General features: G+C 35.6%; 2 protein-coding genes across 2 annotated transcripts; one reads left to right on the top strand and one right to left on the bottom strand.

The window, feature by feature from the left end:
* The first annotated feature begins 3850 nt into the window (after positions 1–3850).
* On the top strand, positions 3851–27716 carry LOC128174919 (xanthine dehydrogenase-like). The gene is made up of 35 exons (XM_052840345.1): positions 3851–3970; positions 5075–5214; positions 5914–6083; positions 6867–7021; positions 7160–7239; positions 8319–8389; positions 8585–8771; positions 9044–9123; positions 9766–9912; positions 10203–10305; positions 10569–10711; positions 11050–11160; positions 11267–11330; positions 11775–11878; positions 12327–12485; positions 12913–13035; positions 19320–19406; positions 19511–19568; positions 19686–19835; positions 20080–20159; positions 20352–20461; positions 20617–20721; positions 20989–21067; positions 21392–21506; positions 21591–21671; positions 22190–22299; positions 22589–22702; positions 22910–23071; positions 23514–23642; positions 24083–24213; positions 24416–24547; positions 24974–25097; positions 25620–25716; positions 26145–26252; positions 26505–27716. The coding sequence occupies exons 1-35, from the start codon at positions 3909–3911 to the stop codon at positions 26573–26575; spliced, it is 3942 nt and encodes a 1313-aa protein (XP_052696305.1). The 5' UTR covers positions 3851–3908; the 3' UTR covers positions 26576–27716.
* On the bottom strand, positions 13235–18898 carry LOC128174951 (uncharacterized). Its single transcript, XM_052840373.1, has 2 exons — positions 18253–18898; positions 13235–15024 (listed from the first exon to the last, which is right to left on the bottom strand). Exons 1-2 carry the CDS (start codon positions 18482–18484, stop codon positions 14438–14440), a joined length of 819 nt encoding a protein of 272 aa, XP_052696333.1. The 5' UTR covers positions 18485–18898; the 3' UTR covers positions 13235–14437.

The following is a 27716-nucleotide window of genomic DNA, read 5'->3' as shown; positions in this document are numbered from 1 at the left end:
GCAAGGAAAGCTGAAACTTGTGTGAAAGCATCCTCAGGTAGTGTACATACAAAGTTGTGAATATCATGACCCCCGGGGGGTAGGGTGGGGCCACAATGGGGTGTCGAAGTTTTACATAGGAATATATAGAGTAAATCTTTAAAAATCTTCTTCTCATGAACCATAAGACCAGGAAAGCTGAAACTTGTGTGGAAGCATCCTCAGGTAGTGTAGATTCTAATTTGTGAAAATCATGACCCCCGAGGGTAAGGTGGGGCCACAATGGGGGGTCGAAATTTAACATAGGAATATATAGAGTAAATCTTTAAAAATCTTCTCCTCATGAACCATAAGACCAGGAAAGCTGAAACTTGTGTGAAAGCATCCTCAGGTAGTGTAGATTCAAAGTTGTGAAAATCATGACCCCCGGGGGTAGGATGGGGCCACAATGGGGGGGTCAAAGTTTTACATAGGAATATACAGAGTAAATCTTTAAAAATCTTCTTCTCATGAACCATAAGACCAGGAAAGCTGAAACTTGTGTGGAAGCATCCTCAGGTAGTGTAAATTCTAATTTGTGAAAATCATGACCCCGAGGGTAGGGTGGGGCCACAATTGGGGGTCAAAATTTAACATAGGAATATATAGAGTAAATCTTTAAAAATCTTCTTCTCAGAAACTAATCAGCCAGGAAAGCTGAAACTTGTGTGGAAGCATCCTCAGGTAGTGTAGATTCAAAGTTGTGAAAATCATGATCCCCGGGGGTAGGGTGGGGCCACAATGGGGGATCGAAGTTTTACATAGGAATATATAGAGTAAATCTTTAAAAATCTTCCTTTCAGAAACTAATCAGCCAGGAAAGCTGAAACTTGTGTGAAAGCATCCTCAGGTAGTATAGATTCAAAGTTGTTAAAATCATGACCCCTGGGGGCAGGGTGGGGCCACAATGGGGGGGGGGGGTCGAAGTTTTACATAGGAATATATAGAGTAAATCTTCAAAAATCTTCTTCTCAGAAACTAATCAGCCAGTAAAGCTGAAACTTGTGTGGAAGCATCCTCAGGTAGTATAGATTCAAAGTTGTGAAAATCATGACCCCCGGGGGTAGGGTGGGGCCACAATGGGGTGTCCAAGTTTAACATAGGAATATATAAAGTAAATCTTTAAAAATCTTCCTTTCAGAAACTAATCAGCCAGTAAAGCTGAAACTTGTGTGGAAGTATCCTCAGTTAGTGTAAATTCATAGTTGTGAAAATCATGATCCCCAAGGGTAGGGTGGGGCCACAATGGGGTGTCGAAGTTTTACATAGGAATATATAAAGTAAATCTTTAAAAATCTTCTTCTCAGTACTTAATCAGCCAGGAAAGCTTAAACTTGTGTGGAAGCGTCCTCAGGTAGTGTAAATTCAAAGTTGTGAAAATCATGACCCCCAGGGGTAGGGTGGGGCCACAATGGGGTGTCCAAGTTTAACATAGGAATATATAAAGTAAATCTTTAAAAATCTTCCTTTCAGAAACTAATCAGCCAGGAAAGCTGAAACTTGTGTGGAAGCATCCTCAGTTAGTGTAAATTCATAGTTGTGAAAATCATGATCCCCAGGGGTAGGGTGGGGCCACAATGGGGGATCGAAGTTTTACATAGGAATATATAGAGTAAATCTTTAAAAATCTTCTTCTCAGAAACTAATCAGCCAGTAAAGCTGACACTTGTGTGGAAGCATCATCAGGTAGTGTAGATTCATAGTTGTGAAAATCATGACCCCCGAGGGTAGGGTGGGGCCACAATGGAAGGTCAAAGTTTTACATAGGAATATATATGGTAAATCTTTAAAAATCTTCTTCTCAGAAACTAATCAGCCAGGAAAGCTTAAACTTGTGTGGAAGCGTCCTCAGGTAGTGTAAATTCAAAGTTGTGAAAATCATGACCCCCAGGGGTAAGGTGGGGCCACAATGGGGGGGTCAAAGTTTAACAAAGGAATATATATGGTAAATCTTTAAAAATCTTCTTCTCAGAAACTAATCAGCCAGATGATTCTTTATAATTGTTAAGACTTTGGCCCCAGGACAATTCTTTGGCCTCACAAGAAGGTTCAGAGTTTATGTACGTTTATATCCCATATATAAACAATTCTTAAGGATCTTTTTGAGAACTGCAATACTCAACATATGATATGACTATAAAATCGTCCTGTTAGAAAAGGAACTAATGATTATAAACATAAGAATATCCAGGGGAAAATGGATTTTATTTATACAGGATCAACATGTATTATTGTACATTGTCCAGATAGTTTGTATTATGACTCCATTAGGCTGATTTTATCATACCTATTGTTCTTCAGGTGAGCGATGTGGCCCATGGGCCTTTTGTTTTGTTTTGTTTCCAAGAATCGGAAATTCTGTTACAAAAATACCGTGTAAGGGGTTAATATGAAAATGCACAACTTTTCAAAACTTTTTAATTTTTTTTAATATGATCGCATCTGTACTAGTCCGGATGATGTAGCGCACCCATTACAGAGGTCACATCAAGTTCCCTGGGACGACAATTGCTTTTACCAATGTATTACACACGTACCACCTTTTCAGCAGATAAATTATCCCCATTCTTTTGTCATATCCTATTTAAGAAGACAATCGACAGAAATCAAAATCGATTAACAGTTCAGATTTAAAACATCAAAGAAATAAAAAAAAAAACCACCAAAATATCCATTTTTATATTAGTTTGTCGTAATTAGTCTGAGTTATTTTTTGTTTCTTAGTGTTTCTTTTCTATCAAGCATAGACGCACTTTCTCATTGCTGGAAACTTGAGTTTCTTAAGGCTAGATATTATGCAAATCTTCCTTAACTAAACCAAAACGGCAAAACGCTCAATAATGCAGTGCACTTTGATGTTGAAATAGATGTGAAATAGATATATAGTGATGAAATAAATGTGTATTAAATACAGTTGTATACGCACGGAAAACGTTCAAAAAGTCATTGTTTATTGACAAATGATTAATTTTGCACATATTGATTTTCATGAAATGGACCCCCCCCCCCTTTTCCAAATTGCTGGATCCGCCTCTGGATTAGAATTTAATATAAAGGTCTTTGCTGAAATACTCATAATTTCTTTAACATACCATTGGAGAAATTATTGTTTGACCAGTTTGTTTTTGTTCCAATATCACTGTACTTAATTTACAACAAAGCGTATTTCTTTTCCCGATTTTATACATTGACTCTAATTTGCTGAATATCATATCTATTTTGGAAGGAAAAAAGACGGGTAGGGGACCTTCTTTCTGTAAATACTACTGTAAATCAGTGAAATTAAGTACTGTACTGGTAATTGACCTTTATCTTTGATTAACCACCACCCCACCCTTATCCCCGTTTTTAAAGACGATAAATTAAATTCATTAACTTGTTAACAAATCATCATACTATCAACAAATTAGGAATTTGATTCCAGAATTTGTGATTTATACATAGTTTTTTTTTCTTTCAAAGTGCGTTTAAAAGTGTCTCGATGCTAAAAAATGTTGATGTACCTTCATAACGCACTTTGAATTTTTTTTTCAAAGTGGGTTTACTTGGTCCAAAATTTAACACACTTTGAAAAAAAATTCTAAGAGCGTTGATTTTGTCCAAAATTTAACGCACTTTGAAAAAAAATTTCAAAGTGTGTAATTTTTTCAAAGTGCATTGCACACTTCATTGAATTTGTCAGTCTTCGTTATAACTGTGGTTCATCAATATTGGGATTTGAAGTTGCCAGAATGGTCCATTTGGCTTATATCAGCACATTGCCAATGTACGAGTATGTATGATGAATCGCTCGCTTTGCTTTAAAAAGGGGGCGGTACCTCTCTACTTTCGTTTTAGATCCGCCCGCTACATTACACAACCCCAAAATCATGTGATCACAGGCTGTAAACATGGAGGAAAACAACGCTTTACACTCGTCCAAGATGTTGAGTTGCCCAGTTTGTGCAGCACTGTATGTTAAGAAACCTTTTTTTCGCTTAACTTTATATGATCTAAGTTATTTGTCATCAATTGCATGTCAATTATTTTATGCATACAATGGGCGACTTAATCTCGTCACGTTTATACTCCTATTGATCGATGTCATCATTGTCATGAGTATAAATATACCTAAGCAAAAGAAACCTTCATATGCGTAAAATAAGCAGGAGGAGTACTCATCCAAGTTTATTTTTTATCTAGCAGCAGCTGACTCCTTTGTTTTTCTTTTTAATTAATTTAGGTAAAAAAGTAAGCAAATAATTTGTGTGGTATTATATAATGCAAGGGGCGCATTGAAATTTTACCAAGCAACGTTTACGAAATGCTTTACAAAAACTTCTTCAAAACGTGTTAAAATATCAACGTGTTTCATTTCACTCACAGCTCGTTACTGACACTACCAAAATATCTCATAAAACCATGATTTAAAATTGCAAACATTATTTATTAATATGCACCTGCATTATTAAAACATTCAAGAACAATATTATTCTGTTATTGCAAAGAATCGGCCAAACTAAATAAATTAACAATAAAATGCTGATTTTTTACACTTAAATTTATCTCCTTTGCCTTTCTATGCCGCGTTGAAAGAGTACAAATCCTGCTAGCCAGATGTGTTAAACTATATAGTACAGGTCAATTGAAAGTTCAAATTACGTCAGTTTAGTCGATGCCATGCTTGCTCGTGTGTAACTCGAGTTTGTACTCCAGTTCCTGCAGCTGAAGTCGCCCAATGTATGCTAAACGTCATTTAAACAGAATGGATCGACGAAATCGAGCGATTTGAAATTGCTTAATTAATCAAGCTATTAAATAAGCTATAATAAAATTATTACTTTCATTGTATTGTGGACTATAATAATAGGAATACTTTTCTCTTTTGAGAAGTGGACAGACATAGCCTATATATCCACTTTGGATCCAGTGCATTGTAAAATTCTAAAAGTAACATTCCTGATGAAAGTGCCATGGAGTGCATTTTTATTACAAATTTTATTGGTTATATTGGTTATTATTGATAGTATTTATATAATAATAAACTAAAGTTATATGAATTCTTTTTATTCCACAGGCATATACCACAAGAGGGAAACTTGAAGAATGGCGTTTTCACTGGCACATGCCAATCCTGTGGCCATTTCTTTAAGTTCAGATGTAACAGCAGCACAAAATCCAGTATAACTATTACTGTCAATGGAAAACTATACAATGGTAATTAAGTAGTGTACTGATTAAATACTGTAGATTCCTTATTTTAAGCAAATACTTAATTACATGTTTCAACTGTTTTTCATTAAAATCGTGAGAAAATTAAATCGCGAATGCCATATTTTTATCATAGTTTCAAATAAATTACAGATGTATAAGATAAATGAGATTTTAAAAATCACTAGATGTGCTTTTTGCAAACTTACGTGGATATGTTTAATTAGAAATCTCCTAAGCTACCATACATTTTCAGAGCTTTTCTTCTAAAGGAGGTCAATACAGTATCATCTTCGCTAGCCAAGGGTTTACGATCTACTCCGCTCCTCTACAACGGTATAGATTAGTAGATCGTAAACCTTTGGCTATCAAAGATGGTACAGTGTAAAAATGGCCAAAAATCACAATTTAAAAAAAATATATTTTCGTGATGATTTAATTTTTCAATTTTTTGCAATCACTTCTATATCATAAACTAGAAATACAATATTTAGAAATTATACTTGGTATTGTTTGCTGTATGAAACTTTTATTATTTAATTGTGAAAAATAACTACCTCAAATAAAAAATAGTTATGCATTCACCCCAATCTTACAAAGTATGATCGAGACACATAAAAGAACTAGTTATACAGTATCCAATGACTAACCCTATAACCAATGCACTGGTTAGCAAGTTGTACAGTTTCTGATAATGTTTTGCAGTGGGCAGTGAGTATGCAGGCTCCAGTTCACTCAACACATTTTTGCGAGACTCAAGAATCTCCATGGGAACAAAGTACATGTGTAAGGAGGGTGGTTGTGGAACTTGTCTCGTGCAGGCGCAACTGTACGAACCTATAACAATGGAGAGGAAGAGCTATGCTGTCAACTCTGTAAGTGTAGTGGCCAGTCATCTACTGTATACAGGGTTATTTTCGCCCTGTGTAATTTTTGCCCTAGCTTCTACACTTGCAAACAGTTTGGTTCCGTCTTGAATTCACCCAGACACCATTGTGTTATAAGAAAGATGATTTAAGACATATATACTGTAGATTCCTTAATTTACGCGAGTACTTAATTCCGCGATTCAACGATTTACCATAAAATCGCGAGAACATAAAATCGCGAATGCTGAAATTTTATCTTACTTTCATGTTGTTTACATGTGTCCCAAAATTTAAAGCGAGATTTTAAAATTCCCGAGACGGACTTCTCGCGATTTTACGCGGATATTAATTCCTCGCGTTTAATTAGGAATTTACAGTATCGGAATTCACCCAGACCTAAATTTGCTGGCTTAGAACGAGGCCAAAAGGGGCAAAAAATTAAAAGGGGGCAAATATTTCCCTGTATACAATATCCATTGGACCTGATATGTTCATCAAAAGCAAAAATTTGAAATGATATTAAAAATCATCAATGAAGTTACTCAAATTTTCAAGTCAAGAGTTATCTGCTGTATATTTGAAAAAAATGCTTACGATAGGGAAACATAAATCAGATATGTTCCTGCAAGCCCCATACACCCTCCCCCCCCCCCCCCCCCCCCATGTTTAATCTTTGTACAGGACTAATCTTTAGGATTATTCTAATCACTATTTACTTTGGTAAAAACCTAACACTGTCATTCATATCAAATGCCCATTACATAATCTTGCATTGATATTTTCCCATAGTGCCTTGTGCCTTTGTTTTCTTGTGATGGGTGGGAGATCACCACCATTGAGGGCATTGACTCCACCAGTGACAAGGCCATTCCTAAACGCCTCGCTCAGTACAACGGCAGTCAGTGTGGCTTCTGTAGTCCTGGACAGGTCATGAATATGCATGCGTAAGTAGACAATGCAACAGGAATATGCATGTAGAATAAGGATACAATGGTAACATAAGTATGCATGCGTAAGTATAAACAATAGAACATGAATACGCATTATTTGTCATTGAGAAAATTAACAATTGTGAATTTTAGACTTCTTGATTTCCATGGAGGGGGAGTAACTAAGCAGATGATGGAAGATGCCACGGATGCCGTGATCTGTCGGTGTACTGGTGAGTATGTCTAAGAACAAAACAGGTGGTGGAGAGGATAGTGGCTTGGGGATAGAATCTCACATGATACCATATGTTACTGCTATACAGTACCGATCAGACCCAACCTAACACCAGAGTAAACCCCAACTAAACCCCGGGTTTACTTTCTGGGTTTACTTTGGGTTTACTTTTGGAAAATTTGGGTCCACTCGGGGTTTACTTTGGGTTTACTCGGGGTTTACTTGAAAATTGCTTTTGAGGTCAACTGTACGCACTGAAGTGTGAAGCAGACCTGTATTTTATCTTATCATCCTACTGCGTGTGATTCCTGCCCCTTGTATATTCCGAATACACAGTAAGCGTCTGCTTTCAGGGTATACTTCTGATCGGGGTTTACTCTCTGTGTCCACTCTGGGTTTACTTGGGGTTTACTCTGGGTTTACTCTGGGTCCACTCTAGTAAAAATTAACCCATGCAGAGTAAACCAGAAAGTAAACCCAGGGTTTAGTTGGTGTTTACTTTCTGTTAGGTTGGGTCTGATCGGTACTGTACATGTACATATGCACATGCATTTATAGCCTCTAATTATTATGAAACCTATGCACAGTAATCTGAGTCATGGTAATCTTTCTAAAATGTATTAAGATTGGAACCTAGTGACATCACATCAATTACATATACTGAAATATTGGTTAATTTGGTAAATGCATTCACGTGCACTAGCATACACTAACCAAGGTGTAACTGTCTCCTCACCTTATTTTTCCTATGAGCAATAGAATGGAATTTTATCTTTCGGTTATGAAAGTGTTTCAATCACCACCATCACTGATATTGCTGCATATTAATCGATCTAGATTATGACATGATTGTCATGTTGAATACATGTAACTATAAAGGCTCGATCACTTCTCATCATCAGATGAATTTCTTCCTGTTTTAAGGAAGGTGGCATTATATAGTCTAATAATGACTGCTTGCCCTTATAATTATCACAAAATACATGTGTTAATTGTCAATTCTGATAAGAAGTTGATTTTCCTTTTTGTGAACTTTGTACATGTAAGTGATGATTTGATCCTCCTTTAATTTCAAAGGTTTTAGATCAATTTTGGATACCATGAAGTCATATGCAGAAGAAAATAACCAACATGTACCTGATATTGAGGTAGATGCTTCAAAGGAGTAATTTATAACTGCATGAATAGCACAAATATGTGTATAATTTCAAAATTTTGCCATTTAGAAAAGACATATAATTAGAAGCTAGGTCCTCTATACAGTCTCATGACATGCATGTCATAGCTTTGCAAACATTGATGTACATGTATTTTAAAATTGTAAATGTCTGCCCATCTTTAAGGATATCCGCACTAAACGCTGCGATAGGACTGGTCAAATCTGCACTGGAAGTTGTCACAGGCAGAGTTCACTACTCGCCCTGAAGGATGCTCAGTGGTTCAGGCCGACTACGGTGGACGATCTGATCAAAACGATCCAAGACAACAAGGGAAAGAACTACAAAATGGTGTTTGGAAATACTGGATATGGTTAGCATGTCAATAAATCTTAAAGTGTGTCATAATTCTTTTTCAAACAGGTACTTCATACTAGTTCATACTTTTTCATAGAATTGATACTTTTATATGAATCAATGGATGATTTTAAGAATTTCAAATTGTTTGAATATTTAAAAAATAACTTTTCAAACTTTGAAATTCATGCTTAATGTGTTTTTAGATCATCTCTTTTCCTTTATATTTTATGCTTGAGAGTACTGCGCTCTATAGATAAATATAATAAATATTTTTGTACAAAAAAGGAGTTTACAAAGAACTAGATCCTTTGAACTACAGCATACTGATTGACCTGCGAGGGGTGACAGAGTTGTATGGAATAGATGTAAGTGACATACTTAAATGATCGATACTTAAATTTTATTCAGAATAAAATAATTTTAGATAAAATCATATCATAATCTATAAATTATATAACTGTACATGTAAACTGAATATACCAGGGTTTATGGGTCTTCAAATGGCCTGATAAGATGATATTAGACTAAGTTAAGATATAGTAACATTATTTTGTACTGGTTTACTGCATATTCCTTATTTTACACGAGTACTTAATTTAGCGATCCTGCTGTTTTGTATAAAAACTTAAGGATATAAAATCGCAAATGCGATTATCCTTATCTTTTATAGTTCTCAATTCTCAGAAAATAAAAGCGAAATTATAAAAATCCACGAGAAGTTTCTTCTCGCAATTTTACGCGAATATTAATTCCTAGTGTTTGATTAGGAATCTACAGTACTTGCCTGTGTTAGCTAACTTAAAGGATTTCTTACCGAATTGGGTTGAAGCTGTTGCCGACAACGTCAACCTTTGAGATGGCCCACCTTACTTTATTTGAGACCCTCCCCATAACCTCCATCTCTCGCAAAAGATACTCAAGTCTTCTTTTTGGGGCAAAGTAATTTTAACAACTTGCATCTGAATAAAGTGTAACCAAACTGTTCTAAATCTGACTAATGATTTCAGTTTGACTCGTCCATTGTTCTGGGCTCCAACTTGTCGCTGACTCAGTTGTATGACGTGCTGTACAGAGGCGCTGGTGAACCACAGTATGGACACTTCAAGGAGATGTGCAAGATTATCTCCGACGTGGCCACTACATCCGTCAGAAATGTGAGTCAAGAACCCCTTGTATATATGTGTATATTTGCAGTTACCGGTAGATGTAATGTAATTCTAAATTCTGTGTATATGTTTTTTGTTTTGCTCATGAACATATGTTAAATATGTTAGAAAGACATTTATTTTTGATGAGGAAGAGTACTTATACCTGTGGCAGTTTTCTGAAATTTGAGGAATATTAAGTTGTCATAGATTTCCTCCATGCAAACATTTTTGAAATCTACTCTGTTTGCTGTTTCACTTTTTAATGTACTGGTATGATTTTTTTTATCGATGCATAGCTTGCTTCCTGGGCGGGGAACCTGATGTTGAAGCACAAACACCCAGAGTTTCAGTCCGACATCTACACAATGCTTGAAACCGTGGGAGCTCAGCTGGAGATTGGTAACTTTTTGATTTTTATTCCTATGAATACCTTCTCTGAAACAGTATACACTATACATGTACTTCTGGTACAGTGCTTTAAAATACTTAAAAGAGACAATTTTTCTGAGCATTATCAAAATTTGTTGCTCCATGCATATTTTCATAACATAGTATTGTTTTAAAAGTTAGAGTTAATTTCCCAAGCATCAAATATTGATGCAATTTTTTAAAAAAATGGTGATATAGGAGAGTTAATTTTCTTAACTTGTGATACACTGTAGCTGTGAATGGAGAATCAAAGGTTATTCCAATTTCCCAGTTCTTGAGTCTGGACATGACAGACAACATCATCATAGCCATGATACTGAACTCGATTCCGGACAGCCATCATGTCAGGATCTACAAAGTCAACAAACGCAACCAGGTCAGAGTTCTCTCCCCTGTGAACAGGTTAATATCAATATTTCTTATGCAGCACACCTGAGGTAATTATGGTATATGTGACTCATTTGGGCAAAGTGTAAACATTTTCTTTCCAACATGATTGAGGAGATTTTCCTGCTTATATGATGACATGGTATGGTAAATCTGAATTAAATATCTAGTGCGTAATCAATTTAAAAATTGGAAGGTGGGTGTGAGTGGATAATTCAAACTTCACCTTTAGAAATATCTTTTTTGAATCATGATAATTGTAATGACATTTTTTTTTATCATGACAGAGCATGAATGGATGTATTTTATTTTTGATTTTGGTAACAGAGTGCTCATTCAGATGTGAATGCTGGATTGAATTTCAACATTGATGTAGACCAGAATTTTCTGGTTAAAAGCAAGCCAACCATTGTGTTTGGTGGAATCAGCAAAACATTTGTAAGTATATTTGGGTTGTATATTTTTACTCGATTTTAAAATACTTGTTTAGATTTCAAAGCAAAATACCTGTATATCTGTGGGTTTTTTTTATCCCTGACTGAAGGTACACGCAACAAAGACAGAAGAATATTTGACAGGGAAAGCACTTGATCAAAATACACTGAAAGGTACTGTAGAAAGGCATGTTCAGCCGAGAGAGTGCTTGCGAGCGCTCGCTAAAATTTGTGTTACAGGTATAGGGAATTTTGTCGAGTGCTCGCAAGCACCGCTTTCCTAAACAACAGATTTAAGATATACACGTACATGTATATCTGTACCTGGTATTTAAAATCTTTTGAAATACTTTTATGAGCATTATTGATCTTACAAATCTCTCTAAATTATAGAAATATGATTTTCAAAATATGCAGCTGATGAAATTAAAAAGTGAAATTACTTGTATTGTTATTGCTGTAGTTGTACTATATTTGAAATTGGGATTCATCAATACATGCAGAAAAATGTTTAGTATATTTACCAAATCATTAAACGAGAAGTAGAACAAGAGGACTTCATTGGTCTTTGCCTTTGTAGATACCATAAATAAATTGGTAATTATTTTACCTTAACAGGTGCCCTGTCTGTTTTGACCCAGGAAGTGGTTCCAGATGACAGTGGCCCAGTTTTGACCTCTGCAATCTTCAGGAAGAATGTTGCTTTGGGACTGTTTTATAGGGTTAGTTTTGGGACACATTTTCCTTGTCATAGGGCAAAAATCATGCAGAAAGTACTGTTAGCCCTTTGTTATGCATGGCCTTTCATAATACCCAAGATTCCTAATTAATGCCAGGAATTACTGGTAATATCCACATTCAATTGCGAAAAATACATCTCCCTGATTTTCAAATCTCACTATTTTTTTGGACAGATGTAAACAAAATAAAACTTTGATTAAAAACTCAGCATTTTTTATTATAATTTCACGTGATTTGATACAAAATGGTTGAATCGCGGAATTAAGTACCGGGTAAAATAAGGAATCTACAGTAAATGATCTGGTTACATTTTCTGCATGTTTTACAGTTACTAAAAAATTCTGTTTAAGGATATAATTTTTTTTATTTTGTGCTTTATTCATACAGCTATAATATTGAAAACGTGTTTGCAACATTGTTGGTTGACAGTTTGTGTTGGACGTTCTTGGAAATAAAGCAGGCTCAGTCTTCAGAAGTGGATCCGTTCCCCTTACCAGGCCTCTCTCCTCTGGAAAACAGACTTACGACACCATCCCCATTGAATGGCCCCTCACTCAGCCAATGACCAAAGTCGAAGCCATAAATCAGGTAGGACTTTTTTATGTGCCTCTCAAAAAACATCATGGAATGTTGCTTCCAAATGTTGGTCTGTTAAGTAGCCTTGCATCAAACAAAAACTGGAACTCATTGCTTGGTTCTAAGTTATTATCCCATTGTGAAACTTGTGGCAGAGGGGATAGGACATCACTATCTCTTTTTACATGTATGTGGGTGTCTTTGTGTTTTTGTGGGTTTGTTTGTAAGGCTGTAAGTGTTAGCAATTGAAAAGCTTGTGAGCAAAATTGAAAAAAAAAATTATGGTATTTTAGAATTATCAAACTTTGCAAACTTTTTTAACGTTGTAATAAATCAAACATTTCCAAACATATCAGTTCATGGCTGCATCATAATTTTGTGTTGCAATAACATATTTTACAGATTCAAGATTATAAGTGATAACTTTTTGAATTTACAGGCCTCAGGAAGGGCAGTTTACATCAATGACATCGCTGGACAGCCAGGGGAATGCTATGCTGAGTTTGTTCTCAGTACAGAGGCCAATGCTAAGATACAGAGTATAGACCCATCAGAGGCCTTGGTAAATTTGGACTTATTTTTGCTAAATGTTTTTTGATATATTACATGTTCAAGTATTAAATTTTATTGCCTTAAAATTCTCACAGTTTAATAGTAGGGTACCAGTTTATTTTCTCTTATTTTGAATCCATTCTTTAATGCCTCTTCCATTTTTTTTCGAAATTATACTGTATTTATCTCAGAAAAGTGCGCAACAAAACACAAATAGTAAAACATTTATAAATTTCTTTAATTTTATTTCAAATCTGGCGATGATTGGGCACGGCTGTTTAAGGGTAATGGGCCGCCATACATGACAAAGGGCATGCCCCAAATTTCAAAATTCAACACATCAAGTAACATCATACATGTAGTTAACATAATTCAACAAATTCAAACAAAGTTCAAAGTTCATTCAAAGTTCACTCAAAGTTCAAAGTTCACAGGTTTAATACCTTGACTCTGGGAGGTGCAGAAGTCAAGAATTTACGATTGACCCTTGGGAGGTGCAGGGGTCGATGTCCACATAATAATACATGCACTAGTCTGAAATGACCAGCGCCGCTCATTCACGCCAATCAGGTGTTAAGTGCACACGTGTAGCATACAACAGCCGTACCGGATGACAGGTCCTTACAGGGTTTCTGAAAAATAAAACAGAGAACAACCAGCAGATACCTTTTCAAAAGGGAGGGATGGGTGGGTTATTTGCAGCACGTGCTTATCAAAGATAAAAATATAATATAAACTTAACCAACCTATCTTCTCAGCAACAGGAAGTGAAAGAAAGATTATTGGGCTTGAGCTTTAATTTATATATTCAATGGGGAGATAACTCTAGTAATAAAGTGCGTGACAAAGGGGAGATAATGGTGTCGGCCCTTTCTTCGATAACACCATCCAATACATAAAGAATTGGATGTAAATATTATCTCAGAAAAGTGCGCAACAAAACACAAATAGTAAAACATTTATAAATTTCTTTAATTTTATTTCAAATCTGGCGATGATTGGGCACGGCTGTTTAAGGGTAATGGGCCGCCATACATGACAAAGGGCATGCCCCAAATTTCAAAATTCAACACATCAAGTAACATCATACATGTAGTTAACATAATTCAACAAATTCAAACAAAGTTCAAAGTTCATTCAAAGTTCACTCAAAGTTCAAAGTTCACAGGTTTAATACCTTGACTCTGGGAGGTGCAGAAGTCAAGAATTTACGATTGACCCTTGGGAGGTGCAGGGGTCGATGTCCACATAATAATACATGCACTAGTCTGAAATGACCAGCGCCGCTCATTCACGCCATAAGTTCCCAAACTCGAAAGCAGCTATGGAGCTTTAGAGATTGGGAACTCCGCCACCATATGGGTGGGGGTATGAGCGGATTTAACTTACAACCGTGCCCTAGGGCAAGCTTGCTAAGCCGGATAACAAGCATGCCCTTTTGTTAAGATAGCCTCAAGACCCCCCTGAAGAGTATTTAGGAAAACAGCATTAGCCGATTTTGACAAGTGTACTCCATCACAGAAGAACAAGGAGTCACGCTTTATATCAGGATGGCGGATAATTGCGCCGTCATACCGCAAGGCTAACCTGGATGCACAAGAATTAAGGCGCTTACGTTGTGATTCCATAGCACGAGAGTTTTGAGAATAACGCCATTGTATGCGTGGAAGGATGCAAGACCAAATGACCTTAGAATGTGGGAAGTTGGTTTGAATAAATTGAAAAAGCTTCATGCAAACTAGCCTGAGTTTTCTAATAGAAGTCTCCCCTAAGTCATTTCCCCCACAGTGTATTAAAATGACATTAGGTGCAGGACCCACCTTTGCAAGGGTTTTAAGCTTCTGCTCTACTTGAGACAATTTCAGGCCACTGTACCCCTGCCACCATAATGAAATATTTAGCCTTTTCAGGTTCAGGTGAAGACCTCCAGGTCTTAAAAATGCTTCTAATTGAGCATGCTTCAGTATTGAGGACCCCACTAACCACACTTTTTGTTTGTCTACAATAGATAAGCAAAGCCTATGCGTTAGAATTTTGGTATGCGAATGTATGACTTGTAACACGAAGATTTCCATCTTCCACATTTCTGAATTGTTTCCGCAGAAAAACCTTGCAATGCCAATTCAGTGCTAGCTCCAATCCGAAAAGAATGAGATTTGTATCTTGTGTTCTCCGGTAACTTAAGACGAACTATTGCTTTTGAGAGTACTGCCGTAAACTGGTATCTTGTGAGCGGGGTCTTATCAAAGTGACAGAAAAGAGGCCCTGCAGTCAACGGGCGAACACTTAAATATTTCTCAACAAGCTTGAATGGACACCCAACTCCCTCAGATTTACCAATTTGCAAAATGGTACCTTTTCCTACCTGGTCAGTCTTGGAATGTTTGAGATTAATTAACAATAGCTGTTTATCAGGGTCTAGAGTTAGATTTTCCATACCAAGTACAATATTGTTCGGAATTTTACAGTGAACAGTCAATTCACCGACACGAAATAAACCATGAAATGCCAGTGAAAATGCTGCCGAGAAAAGACTTGTTTCATAAGAATTAGTGCATGTAGTGGGTAAAACCAAAATTATTTTTTCAAGCAAGTCTTTAGTTATAGGCAGTCTTGTATCAGATTTGTGATTTAACCTTTTCATGCCCTGCAAAAGCTTTGAAACTAAAAATTGAGAAGTTGGGTCCCCTATTCCTTGTAACTTGCAGTGGTAAGAAATTGCAGACAAATACGAACGCACCGTTGAATAAGCAAGGCCAGATGTTGATAGATGCAATAAGTACTGAACCACCGAACATAGTGTTGGAGGCCAATATACAAGTGCGAACTGATGACAAAATTTTTGATACGACAGTAAACCGACTTTTTGAACCCTGTGTGTGTTATCGGATATTGCAGCTTCTAGCAACCGATCAAGTTCAAACTTGAAATAAGGTTGTGAAATGACTGGGGGGTGGGTTCGGGGTCCCTCCTTGCGTTTGGTGCGGCCTGGCGAAATCTGGTCCACTGTTTACGAGAAATGGCATCAGCAATATTATTAGATTTAGTTGAAATATATTCAGCACGAAATAAAATGTTGTGTCGCATGCATTTTAAGACAAATGCTCTAACTAATACCATGACAAGCTCAGATTTAGAGGTTAGTTTGTTCAAAACTGCAACCAATGCCTGATTGTCTATGTGAAATGTAATTTTTTTGTTGGCTAATTTGTTGCCCCAAATGATAACAGATAAAACCACAGGGATAAACTCTAATAGGGTCATGTCGTGATGCCCATCGATATATTTCCAATTTTTGGGCCAACTAAAGAAACACCACTCCCCATTCAAATACGCCCCACATTCTAGTTGAGCAGACCCTGAGCTATCGGTGAACAAATTGAGATTTTGATCTGAATACCATTCTTCTTCTAAGAAATAAACCACACCGTTAAAATCCTCCAAAAACCTACACCACATAAAAATATCCTCCCGCATAGATTGAGTAACTCTTAGGTAATGATGTGGTTGCGTGACACCGATGGTGGCGTCATACAGGCGCCGAACAAATGCACGGCCTGGCCGAATTGCCCTTGTAAAGAAATTAAGTTTTCCCAGCACTGACTGCAACTGCTTAAGTGTGACTTTTTTGAGTGGAGACAATTGTTTTAAAAGATTTTGGAGTTCAACACATTTTGGATAAGGTACTCTAACCAGCATTTCAATAGTGTCGATTTCCAAACCTAAAAATGTTAAGCAAGTGGTAGGACCTACAGTTTTATCCTCAGCTAAAGGTACCCCTAGATCATGACAAATACTATGAAATGCAGACATGGTGTCCCTACAAACAGAAGCATTGTGACCCGCAAATATAAAATCGTCCAAATAGTGGTCTATTGTGTCTACATGAGATTTTTTTATTGCCAACCAGTTTAAAAATGTTGCAAATTCTTCAAAGACCTTACATGACACAGAGCACCCCATTGGTAAACACTTATCAATGTAGTACATATCATCAAACATAAAACCAAGTAGGTCAAAATCCCCTGGACATATTGGCAAAAGTCTAAAAGCTGATTTTATATCGCATTTTGCTATAAATGCCCCCTGACCAATTTTAGCAATCATCTGTATAACCGAGTCAAAAGATGTATATTTAACTGAGCTTTCCTCTGGGTCTATGAAAAAATTTACGCTATTGAATTTAGGAAATGAGAGGTGTGTTATTAATCTCCAACCAGAGTTGTCCCCCTTTGGCACCACTCCGATAGGAGATATGCGGAGGTTTGAAATTGGTAGATCCCGAAATGGCCCCCCAACCCGTCCTAATTCTACTTCCTTCATTATTTTTTCTCGAAGCTCGTTGTGATGTTCATACGCAGATATAAAATTTTTTGATTGAATATGAATTCTTGGTCCCGTGTAATATAATTGAAAACCTTGGGAAAACCCTAAAAATAATTTTTTCGCCGTCTGAGTTTTTGGATAATCTGACAAGTACTTCTCAAGTGCCGGGAGTTTAATAGGGGTTTTGCCGAGGCCCCACACCTTGTGGGTTTGTAAATCTAAAACGGGGGCGCAGGTTGTTGGGGTTCTGGGGTCCCCTGAAATGCGATTGTTGTGTCCTGGGTTGATTGTTAGCATGTTGTGTTGGGAATCTGGGGGCACGAAAATTATGCATATGAGTTTGAGCAAGAGTGCAGTGTATCATAGCATGCTGGCCGCTACAACGTAAACAACTGTGAGTGTACGTGCAAGGAAACTTTTCGCAAGACCCTTTGAAATTGAAGTTGTAGCACTTTCCTATGGATGTAGCTCTGGGCAGGGTTTGAGGAGCATTAACGGTTGAAGTTGGGGTCATGTACATTAACCAGAGCTCAGAATCCACTTCCCCCCATGATGATGCTGGATTATGAGCCTTACGTAACCTATACTGAACATCGTATTCTTTCCATCCCACTGCTCCCCTATTAGCCCCCATCCTAACACACTGCATGTATTTCAAAAGCTCTATGGATTTAGCAGGGTGGCCACTAAGATAAATCCCAGCAAATATAAACATGAGATCAGTCCACTGTTCTATGGTATCAACCTTTTTGGGGTTAGCATCCTTGGATATTATTTCCCCCATATTATTTACAATTATTTTTTTTTTCATCGCCACCAGGTCTAGGAGGTAATAGAGAGGCCAGATCAATATACTGCCCTTCTATAATTTTTTGTTTAATTGCGTTGCTAACGTGCATACCTAGCATGTTGTGGACCGATGGGACTGCTGGAGGAATATCGTCCATGCATATGGCATGTGAAGATGACGCCGTTGTCCTTGATGGTTGTGTGACCTCCGAATTGGTTTGCACCGGTTCTGATGGGCCATCATCCATTATACCATTGGGTCGCTGCTCCCTGGTCCTTGCCGTTCGACTTTCGCTCGCCCTTGTCGTCTCAATTCTCATCCGTTTGGACCGCCGTGGTGGCATTTTAATCAGTTGATAATTCGCAATATGTAGAAATAAACAAGTGTTAATTTAAAAAAAATTGATTTCAAAATTAGTCTAACATGTGTATATATTTATAAGAGATTAATCGATAATTATCTTGATCAAACGAGGAAATCAGAAAATTCAACAAAAAAATCAAAATGGCTAAGGGAAAGGTTATCCAAATATTTGGCTACCCGAAATAAAATCCATATAAATCAAAACATAATGAAAGCATCGGCATTAATTGAGCCGAAATTAAAGATTGACAATAATTTGTAAATTGTATTTTTTGACAAATTTATTTGCAGCACGTGCTTATCAAAGATGAAAATATAATATAAACTTAACCAACCTATCTTCTCAGCAACAGGAAGTGAAAGAAAGATTATTGGGCTTGAGCTTTAATTTATATATTCAATGGGGAGATAACTCTAGTAATAAAGTGCGTGACAAAGGTGAGATAATGGTGTCGGCCCTTTCTTCGATAACACCATCCAATACATAAAGAATTGGATGTAAATAATATTATGTCTGTAAGATGTAGCATTGGTAGCAAATTAGTCACAACAAACCATTATGTCACTGATTACAAAATGAAGTTATCTACTAGAAAAAGGCTTACAGAATTGATTAGAAAAATGTTTTTCATGACCTACTTTACTTTTCAAGCAATCTTGCCTTTGATTATTAATGTTGCATTCACATGTCTGCAGTATTTGTAATGATTTTATGTTTGGTAAAATTTCGTTCACTCAGATGCTAAAGATGAAATAGTATAACCATAATAATATGTTCCAAGCAATGTACACACATTTACATATGACTTTTACAGAAAATGCCTGGAGTCCTGAAGTTTATCGCAGCCAAAGATATCCCAGGAGTCAACAATGTTGCTCCTGCTCCTGCTCCTGCCGAACAGGTGAAACTAGTCCCTGTTTATTATTTATACCTGTGCTGTAATTCATTGACTTCAAACACCCTGAAATCTGTAGCCATTGAATGTTTTATACTGATGTTTTACAGGTCCTGGCCGTCGACAAAGTGGAGTACTTTAGTCAACCAATAGGAATCATTGTTGCAGGTTTGTGTTGATTATATTGTTTTGATGAACCAAATTTCTTCCCTCAAATAAAATTTGGTCAAAAGTATATACAAGTCAAATTTCTAGGACACACTTATTGTTTATATGGTATTTTAGAAAATTCAACTGCTGCCAATGCTGCAGTAAGCAAGGTCAAGGTCACTTACACCGACCAACAACCACCCATCCTGACCATGGAGGACGCCATCCAAAAGAAATCAATCTTCCCAAAAGTGGCAGATGAACTCAAAGTGGGAGATGCAGAAGGTCTGTTTTTTTTCAATTGAATCTCATATGTTCAGTAAATGTTAATGTGATAACTATAAACAAAGACATATATCGCAAGAAAAATGCAATAAATGGGTCAAGATAAAACAAGTTATTTATTATTTAAGCTATATACATGTACATGTAATTAATGCTTTATTTATGGATAAACATTTAGTGAAATTTTTAAATGTTCTTTTTAATAACTGTGATTTGATTCTGATGTTTTGTTGCTATGTAACAGGTGCTATCGCTAAATCTGCTGTCAAAGTGTCTGGCAGAATCCAATGTGGAAATCAGTATCACATGGCAATGGAAACCCAGGTGTGAAATGACACTTAACATTGTCATTGTTTCTAGCACATACACTTTTAAGTTTTGGCCATTCTATTTAATTTTGTGTGTGTAAAAATTCAATTCTGTATCAAAACCGATTGCACGTTGTCTAATTGATGCAAAGCATTTTTGTTACTCATATACCTTTCAAAATAATGATTTTTTTCTCCTGTTCAAAAGATCACCATTTGTAACCCCACAGAGGATGGTTTTGAGGTGTTTTCCTCCACACAGTGGGTGGACCGATGCCAGAAGTCCATCGCTATGGTGCTGGGGATACCAGACAGTTGGTGAGGGTCATATGCAAATTAACACAGGTCAAAGATCACATCTTCAACTTTCCTTTTATCAATAATACAATGTACATGTAATTTGTGTTCTGAACCATATTTGAATCATAACAATATATATAATGATTTTTTTTTTAACTTATGCAATTATTTAGTATCAGCCTGAGTGTTCGCAGACTGGGAGGGGCTTATGGAAGCAAGATTTCCCGTAATTTTGTGGTAGCTGCAGGATGTGCTCTTGCCTCCAATGCTGTCAAAAGGTATGATCTTTCATTGAAACATTATAAATGTAAGAATGGTTTCTATTATTGGACATTTTTGGGGGTTTTTGTCTTTTTTATATACATTTACAAACATTTTTGATAATAATGATAGCTTTCGGACATGAGAACAATAAATTATAAATCTTCTTTATCCTGAAAATTTTACGTGAAATTCTTAAACTAGAATTAAGTTTGGGCGGCTTTATGAGTAACAAATTAAATACTTTATTTATTATTGATTTCTTTTTATTCAAATTAACTCAGACCAGTGCGCCTTTCGTTGGACTTCCATGTTAACATGAAGATGGTGGGCAAAAGGTTTCCATGGATGGCAGATTACACAGTAAAAATTTCATGATGTCCTACGATTGAAAACTAATAATTGAGTTCTAGACTCTCAATATGTATTTTAATATATGTGTATCGAAATGACACAATTTTTCAGTTTGAACAGCCAATAATGGATAAGTTCTTGGGGTGTTTTACAGTAAAACACGTTTATAACGAAGTGCCAGGGACGGGTGATTTTACTTCATTATAAGCGAAATTCGTTATATCCATCAAGTTTACAACATATTTTATAGACATGGGGAATGAAAATCACTGCGCTGTAAGCTTCAATTCATTGTAAGCGTGTTTGCTATAACCTTTTTTTTACTGTATATAGGTCGGGCTATCCTCAGATGGACTGTTAGAGGGCATTAAGATTACCTATTACACAGATTGTGGTATCAACCCTACAGAAAACTCACTAGCAGGGGTGTCCATTGGGATGGATAATGGTTAGTAATTCTCTTTCACTGGGCATTAATGTTTCAGTATTTCTAAATGAAAAGTTCATCACTTTGATTTTGATCTGGTTGTAGCATACTTTTGTCCGAATTGGCATGTGATACCTATTGCTCTGAAGACTAACAAAGCAATGAACACTGCCTGCAGATCACCAGGTAAATATTACCCTTCTCCCACTCCATAATGACAGTTTTATATTTCATAACCATAATTTTATTACTGTAAATTCCTAATTAAATGCGAGTAATTAATATCCGCGTAAAATCGCGAGAAGCCCGTCTCACAAATTTTCAAATCTCGCTTTTAATTTTTGAATATATGTAAACTACATGAAACTCTGATAAAATTTCGACACTCGCGATTTTATGTTCTAGCAATTTGATGGAAAACCGTTGAATCGTGGAATTAAATACTCGCGTAAAATAAGGAATCTACAGTAACCTTATGGTTATACATGTCCCCTATTTGTTTAAAGACTTTTACAAGAAATATTGATAACTTGGCAATGTTTGCTCATCCTAATTCCGTAACAGACATTTTTGACATTTTTATTGTAAAAGCCATAATTTTTTTAATCTTGTCATAAATCTAAGTTTGTTTAAAAGTGTCAATTATATTTTGAAAGTTTGATAAATGCTAATTCTCATCACTAAGGTTTAATCTGATTTGATAGGGTCTTGTCCAACAATATTTATAATGGAATCTATCATGGAGCACTGTGCTAAGATTCTTGGCAAGGATCCCACCGACTTCAAAGTACAGAATCTGTATAAGAAGGGCCAGGTTTGTTATTTTTTAAATTTTCAAGCCAAAATAAATATCAATACTTTTGATATTACTGTTAGTAAATTAGGGGAAGGATCATTTTGATGAGATCTTTAGGAAAACTGATTGCCAAGAAATTGCAAAATTAGCACTCTTTCAAATATACGTGCTGTTTTAGTAAGCGTGTTATATTATGGCATTATACTATGGGTTATTTTTGCTTTGTAAATTAGATGCTTATATATTGAGTATTTATATTTTTCAAAATAGAAATTGCCTCTTAACCAAGGCCCATTGTTTCTTTCAGCTTACTCCTGTGAAAATGCCTCTGACGTACTGCAACATCAGAGAACTGACCAGCCAGTTGATACAGTCTACAGACTATGAAAACCGTAAACAAATGGTCGCCAGTTTTAATCAGGTTTGTTGTAAATAAATCATTATTGTCAAAATATATTACTTTATTTTCATCCAGATTATATTTATCTTTAAGTACTAATTAAGGATAAAATTGCCCTTTGCTTTTGAAACTGCAAAATGTAAACAGGATCCCAGATGCCAGCCGGCTAAGATAGTAAATCAAGGTAACGAATACTAGGTTATATTGTCGAATTCTTTAATTGATCAGGCTAATCGCTGGAAAAAGAAGGGTCTGTCAGTTGTTCCCATGAAATTTGGAATAGGATGGACAGGCGGTAACTACACAGCTCTGGTAGCTATCCATGGATTTGATGGCAGTGTGTCGATATCTCACGGAGGGATTGAGTCTGGGCAGGGCATCAATACAAAGGTATTGAGAGAGAGAGAGAGAGAGAGAGAGAGAGCACTAGTAGCATTATGTGTGTTTCTATTTTTCTTTTTAGGATGTAACCTCTAGATGACTATACAAATGTAATGACAGAATAAAATGATAATTTACTTGTAGCTAGATTACCTGTAGTCTTAATAATGCAGTATACGACTGAGGGATGTAAATGAATGTATGCTTACCTCAGTGCTATCATTACTTTTCCAAATCTGTATATACCGTAATTATATAGTCTTTTTTACATCAAAAAACCACAAGAGCACAACTTACGAGCACAACTTAATCATTATACGATCTATTAAACCAACAATCAAATAGAGAATCTACATCATCTACATGCTTTCTACTGACATGCTTGTGTAACTGATATGAGGTAGCCTGTGAACATAAACTTCAAATTAATTCAAAACTTGACCGATTTCAGGTGATACAGGTATGTGCTTCAACGCTAGGGATTCCCATGGACGTCATCAAGGTCAAACCCACCGACTCACTGAGCACGGCCAATAGTACAACCACAGGGGGCAGCATCACCAGCGAGCTCTGTAGCAATGTGAGTACATGTACTACTGAGAGTGAGCAATAAAATAGGATGTAAACGGTGAAGTCATTAGGTCATTTATTGATTTTTCTGAATCAGTTGTGGGTTTTGTGTGTACACCTTTAATACCCGTAGATTCACATGCTTTCCTCTATGTAATGGACATATTTTCTGAATTCATGAAAATGAGACCATATAAATGTTTAAAGGTGGAATGGGACATCTGTCGATATTATTGTGGATTAAAGTACATTATAGTTGAAATACTTTTACTGGTTTAGAATTTCAAATTTGCAGTATTTAAGCAAATAATTCCTTTTAAAAATATTTTTTTGTACATACAAAAATATTTACTTTTCTGAACAAAGTTTATAGATTCTTAAATATAAATCAGATTAGCAAAGACTCAAATATCAATAAACTAATCATGATATATTTCCTCCCTATTTTAGGCAGTGCTGCAGTGTTGCCAAGCTTTAAACAAAAGAATAGCCCCAGTGAAACAGAAGATGCCTGGCAAACCATGGAAAGATATCATTTTTCAGTGCTTCAATGAAAACATTGATTTGTCAGAGAGATATTGGTAAGACTGAATTCTCCAAATAAATTATTATTTTGAGGATAATTCAAAGTTAGTAGTAAGCTGGCATGTTCATGGTTTGTCGAATTTCAAGCAAACTTCAACCTCAAAATGCTTCTTTTCTTAAATGCTATTATGAAGAATTTGGTTCAGCAAATTAAAAAAAAAAGAATGAGCTTTAATATTTCTTCTTTTATTTTCTTAGGGAAGCCCCCAACACTCAATACACTTTTGCATATAACTCTTATGGTGTGACCTTGACCGAGGTCACCCTTGACCTACTTACCGGACAGCATTGCATTGATAGAGTCGACATGTTGTTTGATTGTGGAGAAAGGTATGAAGATAGACATATTATGCATGTATCTATGGAGTATTTTGAAGCAAAAAAAAAAGCCTCATTTGTTCTTCATGTACATGCACTGAGAAAAACTTTACAACTGGAAAGGAAACCTGTGTACACAAGGAACAGATTAGGATTTAAAAAAAATTCAGTAGTATACAAATATAGCATAAAATGATGAATTTTCAAAAACAAAAATGCATTGTAGACATTTTATAGCTGGATTCATTCTGCCAACCTATTTTAACAAATAAGCATTTTGATTTTGCATGACATATTTAGGTTACAAATATATCTTTAATGGGAATTATTGTTTTCAAAATATGACAGCTTATATTATTAATAAACCCACTTCTATGATTTTTTGGTATAATAAGTAGCTCCATATGATTGAGAGCATTTTTTTTTTACATTTCACAGTATGAATCCAGAAATAGACATTGGTCAGTGCGAGGGAGCCTTTGTTATGGGCCTGGGATACTTCCTGCATGAAGAAATCAAATACGATCAGAACACAGGAGAACAGCTCACTGATGGCACATGGGTATTTCCATGAAATGAAACACACTTTTTTAAAGTGCTAAGCATAGCTCAGTGCTTTATTGCATTAGACTTCTACTTCAGAAATATACATCATTTAAACTAGTTAGGGAACCAGTTTCAGGGGTTAATGCATATAGTTGCACGGACTATTGTGAATCTAATGAACGGGCTATTGTGAATCTAATACAATGGGCTTACGTACATCATTGCAGGGGCTGCCATGCAGTGATGAGGAAATATAAAGCATATATAGAAGCTGAATGTTGAAAAATCAAATCTATTCTTTCTAACTACATTAAATAAGCTTGCACAAAGTAGATTTTCTTTAGAACCAAGCTAGGTTAGTGCTTTTCAGTACTATCAGTACTTTGATTTCTAATTCAACTCTAAAGACTGAGCAATATTGATGGTACAGCTAAACATGTTGTCACGTTACTTACTACCTTATCAGCATTATTATACACATAATATTTACAACATGGTTGTGGTTTAATTGTTCAATTATTTTTTTTTTGTGGTATAGGAGTACAAAGTTCCACTGGCAAAAGACATTCCTGTTGATTTTAGGATCAACTTGCTGAAGAATGCACCAAATCCAGTAGGCATTCTGAGGGCAAAAGGTATGAAATGTAGCCATGATTATGACGTTAATTTTCTGGAAGAAATATGAAATTGCACACCATGTGTACATACCTTTGAGAGTTTAAATATGAAAGAAGTCTCCTTTTATTGCTCTTCATTTTTATAAACATAAATGTAGGGACTTATTCTAGGCTAAAGGTCATAGGTCAAGGTCATTCATTTACTTTCTTTTCAATAAAATGAAAGCTGATCATAATACTGAATACCTTTTTTTTTGCTCAAGAGACCAAATGGAGCTATTTCCACCACTTTATATCAATGTCTTTGTGTTATGTTACAAGTTCTACTAAATTAGATTACTTTTATTCATTTTACTAATGTTTCAGATTTCTCAGTAAACTTTGTATGCAAACATGTACATTGTGTTTTTGTATGCAAACATGTACATTGTGTTTTGTATCAACAGCCTGTGGTGAGCCCCCTTTATGTATGAGTTGTTCCGCTCTGTTTGCCATTAAACATGCAATTGAGGCCTTCAGAAAGGATACTGGAAAAGATACATACTTTGCTCTGGGTAAGACAAATCTTCTTTGGTATCCATGTTTATTTGCTTGTATCTGACTTGTATCTGGCGATAGTACGATTTATTTCAATAACATTAAAAACTCTTGTGTATTCCAATATGTGTATATTAATATATAATCATATTCATTGATTCATAGATTTCCTTTGAGATCTTTGCTCATTTTTGAATTTTAGGCTGTTTGTGTTAGATTCGCTGTGAATTGTATTTTATCAATCTTAATTTGATGTTTTTTTTATCTAGATGCACCAGCTACGGTGGAGAGAGTTCAGCTAGCCTGTGCAAGTGACACTGCCCAGTTTGTCATTGAATAGAAACACAAACTGTCATTCCACTGAACTTTCATTTTTTCTCTTACCAATATTTACCTAGATGTGCCAAATGATAAATGATTAAAAAAATTCCAAGATATATTGCCATGATTTTCTCAAAATCTTTTAAAACTGAAATTTTTTTGAAATGTTGTGATTCCAGGATGGGTGGGGGTGGGGGTATAATTAGTGTGCATTGTATCTCTGTTGGATGCCAAGAAATTAACTATTTACAGTACTTGCTTTTGTTATAGAGCTCCTCTTAAGATTGATAAATGAAATTTTCCTCAAAAAATCTAACAAGTAATTTGTTTTGCTGTCATATTCTAGTCGAAATGAAAGCATCTTGATGTGATAGAAATGACAATATTTTTGGTTCTTCAACGTACTACAATTATCATAACTTTTGTGTCTATTGTAAATCAATTCCAGAAAATCAATTTTTTGATTGCAAATAATCACTGAAGATTCGTGTCATAAGAATTCATTATTGCAGGATAGCTAGGGAGGTCATTCATATGATTTACATACACACTGTATATTCCTTACAAGGCAAGAAAATTGACCGTAATTAATAAATATATTGTTGAGGTCATCTTTATGGTGATTTATATAAAAAAAAAATTGAGTAACATTTTGTGTCTGCTTTGCCCGATTCTCCTTATATTCCAGACTTGCCATCTGACTGTGGTACTTATTTAGTTTGCTGTGTATTAGCTATGATATGCCAAATGCTGAATTAGTAAATTATATTTTTTCATGTGATTAAGATAAAGATTATTACTCCTAAAAAGCAACTGTTGTTGAGTTAATCGACATATTACTGTATATTTGGAAAACATTTTGTTGCTTTCAATTTCTCTCTTTTTCATAATAGTTACTTTTCGGGATTAATTTTGGGATTAATTAAACTTTCCAGATAATACCTGTACATCTAACTGTGTGAAAGTTTGTTACTTTGTCAGTTTTACTTCCTGAAATTAAAGTAGTTTCCATGTGTTAGGGACATTTGTTAATTGTATGTTGTTTTTATAAACTGGTTGTAAAGTATATTACACATGTAATAATTTAATATGTATTCAGCTGTGATAAAAAGGAATATTTTGTGAGTGATTTTGTCCTAAAATTTAATGTTTAATAGAAT

This window comes from Crassostrea angulata, chromosome 1 (genome assembly GCF_025612915.1).
Source record: "Crassostrea angulata isolate pt1a10 chromosome 1, ASM2561291v2, whole genome shotgun sequence".
NCBI lineage: Eukaryota > Metazoa > Mollusca > Bivalvia > Ostreida > Ostreidae > Magallana > Magallana angulata.
The sequence above is the reverse complement of the archived record's forward strand: the minus strand, read 5'-3'. Positions and strand labels throughout refer to the sequence as shown.